Source organism: Sinohyriopsis cumingii, chromosome 4 (genome assembly GCF_028554795.1).
Source record: "Sinohyriopsis cumingii isolate HCF-2022 chromosome 4, ASM2855479v2, whole genome shotgun sequence".
NCBI classification, from domain to species: Eukaryota; Metazoa; Mollusca; class Bivalvia; order Unionida; family Unionidae; genus Sinohyriopsis; species Sinohyriopsis cumingii.
This window is the reverse complement of record NC_142964.1, coordinates 5,236,121-5,248,229: the sequence shown is the minus strand read 5'-3', so window position 1 is coordinate 5,248,229 and position 12,109 is coordinate 5,236,121. Positions and strand designations below refer to the sequence as shown.

Sequence of the window (12,109 nt, the reverse complement as noted above, 5' to 3'; positions counted from 1 at the left end):
ACAACTACAGATGAATCACTTGGGAATAGGGCAGTACAACTCATAGTTTCTATAGATGAATCACTAGGAAAAAGAACAGTACAACTATAGATGAATCACTAGATGAATCACTAGGAAAAAGAACAATACAACTATAGATGAATCACTAGGGAAAAGAACATTACAACTATAGATGAATCACTAGGAAAAGAACAGTACAGCTATAGATGAATCACTAGGAAAAAGAACAGTACAACTATAGATGAATCACTACAAAAGAGAACAGTACAACTATAGATGAATCACTAGGGAAAAGAACAGTATAACTATAGATGAATCACAAAGTAAAAGAACAGTGCAACTATAGATGAATCACTAGGAAAAAGAACAGTACAACTATAGATGAATCACTAGGAAAAAGAATAGTACAACTATAGATGATACACAAGGGAAAAGAACAGTACAACCATAGATGAATCACTAGGGAAAATAACTGTCCAACTATAGATAAATCACAAGGAAAAAGAACAGTACAACTATTGATGAATTACTTTTGTCTTTAAATTCATAGTTTGCTGCAACCATGACATTCATGAAAACTGGTACCCCATATGAAAATAGTGAATATGCAGTACAAGTACACAATCATGCATTTGCATATCTGTGTTGGTAGATTGTATAGCGAATAATAACAAAGTGTACTTACTTTTTACCCCCTTCCACCAAAATGGCCACCTCAAATCTATCCAGAAGAGTAATGTACTGCTCTATGTATTGGTTTGGGAAATTTTCATCTTCTGAATACAACTTTTCTGCCTCATCCTTGGAGATTTTTCCATCTCCAACTCTCCTCCTTTGTTTATTAGCATACTGTCAAAATAAAGGGAATATATGCACATTATGCATAATAAAGATAAAAAGCATCAAATTGCCTAACACACTATCATACAAATTCAAAAATTGAAATATTGATTCAAATTAAGATTATTTATTGTTATATTCATCACTCTTGCCATATCGTGTCACCATCCATTTTGATGGCTGTGAGTGGCGCTGTGATCAACCCATCCAAAACAGATGCCATTATAACTAAGCTCAGCAAATCATAGAACTTGTAAATAAACTTAAAGAACAAATGTCTGCAGCCATGAATTTGTTTCAATTCTTGACTTTCAATGCAGGCAAAATGATTTTTCAAAATGTCAATCAACTTTTAATAAAATTTGCATAGTTTACAAATCATTCTGCAATTTCATCTCAAAGGCTCTGAAACTGATTGTGTATGTGTGTATATGTATATATATATTTGCATAATCAAAATTAGTTTTACCCCTCTCCCCTCAAAAAACGCATTTTAAAAAGCAGCAATTCCTTCTCCTGTCACTATTGCTTATCTGAATTTGTCAGTTAGGTGGCCAGGCTGATGTCAAACTGATAAAAAACATAGAAATTAAATGTCATCACCACAGAGGGAGAGGTTCCTTTATAAAAGGTTCATGTTTCTTTGAGTAACACACTGTTCCATAACAATGGGACCCAGAGAAAACAAATGCTTGCACTCTGTTGTGCTAATGAGTGGAGGTAGAAGATGGAAAATGTAGCATGGGAGTGCCAAAAATATGACTTCATGGTATCCTCCTGGAATGAATGATTAGTGTAGGCCCATGCAGTAGCAATGGCTCGAACCTCATAGGCTTTAAGTTTTATAAAGGCCAGATCTTGATTGGAGAAGGACTCGTAGGCTCTCTTGATTGTCATGAAAATTCACTAGGCGATAATGGCAGCCAAAATGTCTATGGATCCCTTAATAGGAACAATAATATGTTTCCTACCCTTTCTTTTTGCTTGAAGGCTTTAAGATAGAACCATGCACCGGGCACAGAGCATACCTTTATCATCCCCTGTGCAGATTTTACTGAGACTGGGAACCCTTTATGGGTAAGGGAACTGCCAAAGGTAACTGATTTTTGTAGAAAACCCACATGGCAGAGAAGGGAAGCAGAGTCATATGACAATTCCCATTAAACTGGAGACAACCAGAGTCCATGGACAAGGCATGAATCTTGCTTCTTCATCTTGCACAAGCTAGAGTGAGAAGGAACAATGTTTTGAATGTGAAATCCAGAAAGGAAGCTTCACTCAATGGTTCATATGGAGCCTTGGATAATGACCATAAAACAAAAAAAAGGATTCCATCTGGGCACAAGACAGCAGGAGGCAGGTCATTGAAGCTCAAAATACTTTACAAGATTGGCAGTGGAGATGGCAGCTCAATAGCCTCTGATAGAAGATAATGAACATCTTTTGGTCTCAAAGAGGAACAGAAGTAAATTAAGCAAACAGAAGTGCAAATAGGATCAATGGGTTTTGTATTGCATCAGTAACAGAATATTTTCCACCTGGTATCATAGACTTTGGATGCAGAAGCACTCCTGGCTTGAATGATGCAACTGGCAACTCAGCCCAAAAACTTGCTCTGGTTAAGAGATCATTTGAGATGAGCCAGACATACAGGTAAAGAATGTCTTGGCTGTTGCAGAGAAGGGATCCCCAGTGTTGTGACAGGAGATCCCTCCTGTGTGGTAGAAACCTGGGTTAATTGATCAATAGGTCTAGGAAGGTGCTGAACCATGATTGCTGGGGCAACAAGGGGGCAATGAAAAGGATCCAAGCAGTGGAAGCTTGGACTCTTTGCAGAACTTGTGGAAACAGTCTGAAGGGTGGGAACACATTTGCAAATAGGCAATCCCACTGGAAGCTGAATGCATTGACTGCCCATGCTTTATGATCCAGGACAATAAGACATGTAAAAGGTAAGTTTGATGTTGAACTTGGTCACAAAGAGATCCACTAGAGGTCTTCCCCAGAGGGAAAACAACGACTCTGTTACTAAGTGCTGAAGAGACCATTCTATGAGGATGGTTCAGTCTGTTCTAGATAGGCTGTCTGCTAATACGTTCATCTTGCCCAGAATGTGGTGAACTCAGATTGTGACATTCTCTGAGGCTGCCAAGATGAAGAGGTTCCAGACCTCCATGCAAAGAGAAGGGACATGTGTGCCTCCTGGACGTTGTAACTAAGCTATCATGGACATGTTGTCTGAGGTGACCATGACACATCACACCCTTGTTAAGCTGATGCAACCTTGCAATGCTAGAAATACTGCTTTCATTTCTAAACTGTTGATGTGGAGGGACAATTTGGCCTGAGTCCAGGAACTGTGGGGAATTTTGTCCTCTGGTTCTAAATGATCTCCACAGCCAGAATCTGATGCATCGGTGAACAGATAGGAATGGAAATTCTGGTGTGTGCATGGGAACCCCCACCAGGAATCTGTCTCAATTCATCTACTAAAGCAAATGGTGGTGAAAATCTGGTCCTTGAGGGATCGGGGTTGATAGAGAATCTCTGTGAGCTTTATACCTTGCTAGAAGAAGGAACTGATGAGGACACATATGGAGACATCCTAAAGGAACCAAATTGGCATTGGTGCTCAAGGTTTGAAATAGGGAAAAGTAAAGGCAAGCAGATAACATGGTTTTTGCTCATAGCATTTCTAGGACAGCCAAGACGAGATCTACCCAATCCAGGGGAACCTGGAGCAAATGTTTGTTTGTGAGGAAGTTCATCCCCATGTAAATAAAGTCCTGTGATGGAACAAGTTCCAACTTCATGAGATTGGGTAAAAGATCCAACTGAGTCATGGTGGACCAAAAGTGGAACAGATCCCGATGCAGGGACTGAACTTGCAGATAGTGAATCAGCCAAACACTGAAATACATAAGAATCAATGTTCTCTACATTTGGAGATAAGCTGCTACCACTCCCATACTCTGGGTATGGAAGAAATTCTGAATGGCAGAACCCAGAATTGAAAAACCTTTTGATCTAGGCAAAAATGAAGATATTGGTGGTGTGGAGAAAATATGGGCATACATATAAATAGGAATCCTGAAGGCCAATGGAGAAAGCCCAATCGAATGGATGAAGAATGTTATGGATTGAGGATGTTGTCTCCATCTTTAAGTTTTCCTCTGACATAAACTGGTTGAGCAGAAAGTAAAAAGTAACTGATTATGATTCTAAACTTCTCACTTTACTTGGTGACCAGGATGATTAAGAGTAGAAGGCAGGAGACTGATTATTTAAGACCCTCTTGATTGCCCTTTCTCCATAAGGGTGCACACATGTTCCCTAATTTTCTTCAGAATGGACTGGGTAAAGAAAACAGGGCTCCTTGATAGTGGGGATTGTTACCAAAATTGGAGTCAATAACCCTTGTTTATGATGGAGAGGACCAACTCATCAGCTGTATTCTTGACCAAGCCCTTAAGAGGTTTATGCAAGCACCAACTGGGATGTTTGGGAAGGGGATGCATGGCAGGAGAGGGGTTGATTTGCTAGGGTTGTTCCTTCCCACCATTCCTGTTGTTGGAAAGGAAGGAGGGTTACAAAACCTTCTTTTGGATCTGCGCCGACTAGGGTGCTATGGACCTAATGAGGGAGAAAGTCTAGCAAGAGTTTGGGGGTTGGACTGTGGTTGCAACTTCTTGAAAAATTTGGCAGATGGCCTCTGATGGTGATTTGCCAGACCTCATTTCCTGGTCAATTGTGATCAATCAGGAGGGGAGGTTAAAGACCAACGTCTTGAGAAACCATGACAGAAATGAGGCCCCCAAAGAGGGTCTCAGCTTCTAGAGAAGCAGCCCTTAGGAAGTCTTTACTGTGGTTAAGCTAGGCCTTCTATGAGTCCAATGCAGCATCACAGCTGATGTGCAGAGATTCTGCTGATAATTCCATGGCAACAGATAGTGCATGGTTAGATGACTTGGCTATAGCTTCCAGCACATGTTGTTATTTGGCTGGATTCAAGGAGGCCTCTCTCAGCACACTAAAGGAAGTAGCTGGATATAGGTCAGCATGTGAAGCAATGGTTACAAGTAAATAGGTTTTCTGCTCTAAGGCATTAATTGTTTTGATGAAAAGGCATGTCCAGGTAACAAAGAAATAACCACTTTGACGGGTCTCATCAATGAGGGAGGAACTAACCACCCTCTACATTGTCAAGTGGTATTTTGGCCTTGCAAAAACCTTAGTGGTAATTCCTCAATTGCAGATGAATGTGTGAGAACAAAGTGCATTGGTTGAATTGCACCACTGGAGATCTTTTCCAAACTGGAAAGGACCTTTTTGAACAGTGTGCATGATGGTTTGGGGCACAAGTCCAGGGGTAACAAAATGTAAACCTCATTTACAGCCTTATCAAAGGATCAGACCTCTTCTTCCTCATCCATCTGAGATAAAGGAATGGGCCTGAGAGAAGGTGTCATTGCTACAACTTCTATCTTTAAGTCAGAGTCGATGAGGATGAAGAGTGCATCATCATTATCATCATAGTCAAGGATGCTCCGACTTGGAGAGTGGCTGGGCATCACTATGTCCCTTGATGGAGGGAGTATAGGTGCACTTTGCACCATAGTTACTTGGTTCATCAGGAGGTGCAGAGTGGAGATGAGAGCATCTGTCTAACCTAGATGATGTAACACTTTTAGCCTCCAAGAGGAAATCTTTGGGTGAGGAGGTGATGGTGGGACATGATCCACAGCATCATTTGAACTGTGACGGCGAGGTTCAGTAGCCCATAGGGGCATAATGTACCAAGGGTGCCAAGGTAGAAGGCCCCACATCCTGCAAATTAGGTTGTGATAGTATAACATATGCATTTGGGCTTCATGTGGAGAATCTAACATGAAAAAAACAGACAGACATCTTGAGCAGTTCTGACAGTCACCGTCAGCAAACTGAGTCTACTCCTAGTCAGGAAACAATTTCAACTTCTTGGTGGACTCCACAGCCACAATGCAATGCAGACACTGAAAGGACATTTCCATTCTGATGAAAAGTCTGTCCAAGTCCAAAGGAAAATTCAGTCCAAGTCCAAAGGGAACCTGGATCCAGTAACAGTACATCATCTTGTAAGTGTTATGATGATTAAGACTGACACCAATATAATGCAGGCATTGATTACCTAACAAATGATAAATATCAATGTGGTACATATAAATACATCATCTTGTAAGTGTTATGATGATTAAGACTGACACCAATATAATGCAGGCATTGATTACGTAACAAATGATAAATATCAATGTGGTACATATAAGTACATCATCTTGTAAGTGTTAAGATGATTAAGACTGACACCAATATAATGCAGGCAATGATTACCTAACAAATGATAAATATCAATGTGGTACATATAAATACATCATCTTGTAAGTATTATGATGATAAATATCACTGTGGTACATATAAATACATCATCTTGTAAGTGTTATGATGATTAAGACTGACACCAATATAATACAGGCATTGGTTACCTAACAAATGATAAATATCACTGTGGTACATATAAATACCTCATCTTGTAAGTGTTACGATGATTAAGACTGACACCAATAGAATGCAGGCACTGATTATCTAACAAATGATAAATATCACTGTGGTACATATAAATACCTCATCTTGTAAGTGTTACGATGATTAAGACTGACACCAATAGAATGCAGGCATTGATTACCTAACAAATGATAAATATCACTGTGGTACATATAAGTACATCATCTTGTAAGTGTTAAGATGATTAAGACTGACACCAATATAATGCAGGCATTTATTACCTAACAAATGATAAATATCACTGTGGTACATATAAATACATCATCTTGTAAGTGTTACGATGATTAAGACTGACACCAATAGAATGCAGGCATTGATTACCTAACAAATGATAAATATCACTGTGGTACATATAAGTACATCATCTTGTAAGTGTTAAGATGATTAAGACTGACACCAATATAATGCAGGCATTGATTACCTAACAAATGATAAATATCACTGTGGTACATATAAATACATCATCTTGTAAGTGTTATGATGATTAAGACTGACACCAATATAATGCAGGCATTGATTACCTAACAAATGATAAATATCACTGTGGTACATATAAGTACATCATCTTATAAGTGTTACGATGATTAAGACTGACACCAATATAATGCAGGCACTGATTACCTAACAAATGATAAATATCATTGTGGTACATATAAGAAGAGTATGAATGGCACAATTTGCTGTGATGAGTTGATCAGCATTTTCTATTATCCAAAAATTTTAATTTGTTCAATAATTGTAACTTTTTTCCATTTACATGCTAAAACTCAGGTCAATGAAAATCATCCCTCTTCTGAGGTCAAATCAACTGACCAAATTTTAGAATTTCCCCTGATTTGTCCTGTCTTTTTTGTTACACATATGTATTCATCACTTTCCGTGGTGATACATAAATCATACTTACAAGAACAATCTTGGACAAAAGTTCACAGAGCCATGAAGGGTCCAGGAAGTACAGGTTATTTATAGCCCCCAGCTGGTGTGCATAGTGTAGCATGGATCCACTTTCCACCAGAAACTTGGCCACTGATAAGGAGACCAAAAGAGAAAATCCACACTTGTATTTTAATTTTGATTACTTTACCACCACCACCACCACCATAAGCAAAACATCATCAAGATCATAATTATTCGTCATCTGCATTTTCTTCAGGATAAATTACTGTGTCAAACCCCTACAATGATGAATGGATCCCTCTTCAATATGAATGACTATGTGGAAATTGCAAACAACTGGGCTTGAACCTTAAAAACAACAGTAATCTTTTTTAAAATAATTCTTACTCTTCATGTAAGTGCTTGATTTCTTGATCAAATGATTACTCATCTGGCATTTTGTATGTAAGCATTGAGGCACTTTCACTGATAATCAAGTTTTTAGCAATGTTTCACAAACAGCACTTGGAGAGGTTTGGCTCAAATCTGAAACTGGAACAGTGTCTCTGCATTACATGTAGTTCTAATTCATATGACATAATGCATGATATTTTTAGCTGTGCTAATAATGGGCATAAATAGTGTTAAGTTTTGTCTGTAAGTATTTATCACACTTTTCATGAAACATTACAGTTCATTCTGCTATTGTACAAAATTGTTTCCCTTACAAATGAAAAGTAAATGTTTAGTCAATCACATTTCTCCATTAGTACTTACCTAATCACATTACATTACAACAACTTTCTCTGCTACCTCCAAATCCAGCCTTGTCAGGAAGATAAAAAAATGTCATTCTATATGTTTATCAATACAGACAAGGGAAGCAATTCTTGTATGTTAACACCCCATTCTACCCACTAGGTGGTTAATGATATACCCAGATGAACCAGTTTGTACATAAGCAACACCTTAGTGGATGCTTGCATAGCAGGGAAAGGTGGGAGGGATTATTTGTAGTCTGATAAGGTAAGATTGTTGTTGTTGTAGGGTTTAACACCATTTTTCAGCACATGATAGGCTATACGTGTCAGCCAGTATTAATGGTGGAGGAAGAACCCGGGAAAAACCCCTGGAAAGAACCACTGACCCACAAGAAGCTACTGGCAGGCTTTCTCACATACCCACATTGGCTGCTAATCAGGTAAGTATAAGAGAAATATAATGTACTACAAAAAATATCAGGGATGCTGCTGTAAATTTAGTCAGGTTTCCTGAATAATTTCATTAATTCTATTATGAAACCTGGATCCAAATCAAACACGGATGAACCTATTATCTAGATTTTTCGGCAACTCATTTTTTCCCATAGTTTTTGCTTGCATGTCGTAAGTTCGTATTTTAAGGGTTATTTTCATAACACTTAAGGCAAAATTGTAAGAGCTGGTAGGTCTGAGTATACCAATATACAAAACCTTTTTTGCAGTAGCAAAGCAATCTGCATATGTCCTGCTTGGACCTTAATGAACCCAAAAGCATATCTTACCAAAGTCTGAACATGTCTGAGATCATGGACAGTATCCCCAGATTGTGACAGGGGCAAACTTTCTATCTCCATGCTAAAATAGGAGATTGTGTTGAAGTTAAAGGACAAATCGTATCTCTTGCTTTCTCACAACCTCAATTTGACAACTTAACAAAAGTGGTGAATCAAAAGAACAGGAGCAATAGAAAAAAACCAGCCATAATGTTAATGAACAGCCTTTTAGCTAGATGAAATAAAACATCAGATACACAAATTTGTGTGCATTCTCGACTAACTTTAACACAGCATAATAGACTTGACTATGATCATTCACAATTAACAATATCTAGACAAGGCAGGTGTGATCAAATATATCAGTTCATAACTTTTTACTGGTGGGGTGAGAAAGCTGCATGCAAATGACAGACTAATGTTCTGATTAAATTGCAAATCTTCAGGTATGGCACACTTTTTAAAAATATTTTCAAGGAACAAGTTTGGCTTTAAACCATGGAGGGGGGAGGGAGGTGATACTGATTACAAGCCTCACACCTCAGAGAGTGTTGTCCAGTCTGTGAACCCTCAAGCCTCATTGGTGAGGTTGTAGGCTGATTCTCAGTGGGACTGCACTAAGTAAACTATTTCTATTAACAGCAAACCAGTCAGTCATCATATATGATTCCAATGCATGATTGGAATTGCCTGGGCTTTCTACTGTATTCACAGATAAAGTCTGTTCTGGCAGCATTTCTGGATCTTCATGTGGGGTGGAGAGGGCTTCTCAATGTCATCCATGAAACTAATCAACAATTCTACAGTAAAAGCTGTATTCATGGATACAGAATGTTCTGGTGCTTTCATATCTGATTGGGTTGGGAGGGTTGGGGTGGACAAAGCATCTCGATATCACTCATGAAACTAATCAACAATTCAACTTCATTTGTGAATACAGTGTATTCTGGTACTATCCTTTATTTTCTTTGGGTGTCTGTGTGTGTAAAGGCATCTTGATATCACACATGAGACTAATTGATGATTCTGGTGTATTCACATAATACGGTATGTTCTGGTGCTGTTTCTGCATCTGCATAGGGGATGGAGAGGGCATCTCGACATCTCCCATGAGGCTAATCAATGATTCAAACATACTCATTTTTGCAGGTATTGAGCTGCTTTTTTTAAAAAGTTGGACCAAATATTTAGAACCAAAGTGCACACACATTACATGTGTCTGATAATGAGTAATTTTATTTGTATGAACATCTCATACCCATCCTCTAGAACCTAACATCATTTATGCTTCTTGCACTTGGGTGTCATCTCCATAATGAAAAGAATAATAAACAAGTGAATTGTAATTAAAATATGGACTTTAAAGGACTAACTGCTTGTCAGAATGCTGGTAAACATTTAAAGTGCTGGTGTTGATACAGAGATAGTGGAAGAATATTGAGAGAGAATACCAAAAATTATTAGAAACTACACTCCTAATAAAATATTTAATTGTGACAAACCTGGGCTCTATTTCCATCCACTGACAAAACTTAAAGGAGAGGTTTCAAAAGATAATTCCTCCAAAGGGAGAATGATGACTAAAGTCAATCGTAATTGGCAAGGAAACCCTGTTGACTTAAGGGGATTAAACATTTAAAAATTTGCAAGTCACATATGTTGTTAGCTACACAGATATTCATTAAACTGATAAATAATGTAAACAAACAGATGAGATGGCAGGAGAGATACTGATTATGTTCTTGGACTAAACTGATAAGTAATGTAAACAAACAGATGAGATGGCAGGAGAGATATTCATTATGTTCTTGGACAATGCTACAAAAATGTTCAGCATTTCATTAAAGCAATCAGGCAGATGACGAAAGCAATGAATATGATGATGAATTGTATGTTCTGAGCCACCTGGCAATGATATGACATACCCTGAGCTTTTAGATCTTATGACAAGATTAAAAAAACATCACGATTGCTAAGGATGACTGTTATTCGGCTATAGCACAAAAAATGAAGATATTAACACAAGCAATGTTAAAGAACAATGTAAAAAAAAACCAGCAGGCAATGCTCAGGTCCTTTTTCAAGCCAGGCTCTTAAACTCTGATGAATTATATAGAGTATTTAAACACAGAGTAATTCCAATGGACTTATAATAGTACTGTATCACAATGGACTTATAATAGTACTGTATCACAATGGACTTATAATAGTATTGTGTCACAATCCTCAGAGGGGGCCCAGAGTGGCTGAGTGGTCTAAAGCGCTCACTGTTCCGGATCACTGCCATCTCACCTCTGTCTGCGTGGGTTCGAGTCTCAGGCTCGGCTAACGTGGGTATGTGAGAAAGCTTGCCAGTAGCTTCTCATGGGCCGGTGGTTCTTCTCGGGGTTTTCCAGGGTTCTTCCTCCACCAGTTATACCGGCTACCTTGTATAGCCTATCTTGTGCTGAAAAATGGTGTTAAACCCTACAACAACAAACAATCCTCAGATGTTTCTTGTCATAAGGACTGTATCTTAGAGTAACTGTATTCATTCATGTGACATTCAGGATATGATTGTCAGTAGTAATATGCATTGTTCAGCTAAATCTTCAATAAATAAATGTATTTAAAACAAGATTAAAAAATAACAGCTTTTAATATTGAGCACTCTAACACAGACAGACACGGAGGCTCACACAACTGCATTCTCTGTCCCCCTCCCTCAAGGGTTTTTGGTTTTAAGGGTTTTACTGTATATAAACCGAAAAAATGCTACTCAGATGATATAGATATGTAACAGTTTATAAGCGCCTAAACATTTCTTGGTGGAATTAAATGTTACTGATTGAAATAACATGTAACAATAATGAATGGTACAATAATTGTGAATTCACAGCATGTTGTATGCACCATATAAAACAGCATTCGGACTCACTATACCAATGAAAACAAAAGATGTATCAAAAAATTAATGCATAAGATTAAATGGATTCTAATGATGACATTTTTACAGCATGAAAACAAAAGTGAAAACTGGTGCATGCGAGTACAATGGTAATCACCTAGCAGGTAGACAGGGGAGTTAACCTGTAAGAGTTGCTTCTCTTTGTCTATGTAACATGTACACAAGCAGACCTTTAACAACTTTCTGGGATTTGGAGGTAGTAGTGAAAGTTATCCGAATGTAATGTGATCACATAATGTATGTGACAGCAATATTCCTCAACACAAGAAAGGAGATTCCCCTCTGAAAATCCTTGCAATATCACTATTGCTCTC

General features: G+C 38.1%; 1 protein-coding gene across 2 annotated transcripts in view; it reads right to left on the bottom strand.

Annotated features, from left to right (window-relative positions):
- LOC149800564 (leucine-rich repeat serine/threonine-protein kinase 1-like) overlaps positions 1–12,109 on the bottom strand; it is a 231,780-nt gene that overhangs the window by 62,515 nt on the left and 157,156 nt on the right. For both annotated transcript variants that reach the window (XM_089954509.1, XM_089954510.1), the window contains 2 exons: positions 7,343–7,464; positions 686–849 (listed from right to left, as the gene is read on the bottom strand). In XM_089954509.1, coding sequence (XP_089810635.1) covers positions 686–849; positions 7,343–7,464 — 286 coding nt within the window. The remainder of the gene's footprint in view (positions 1–685; positions 850–7,342; positions 7,465–12,109) is intronic.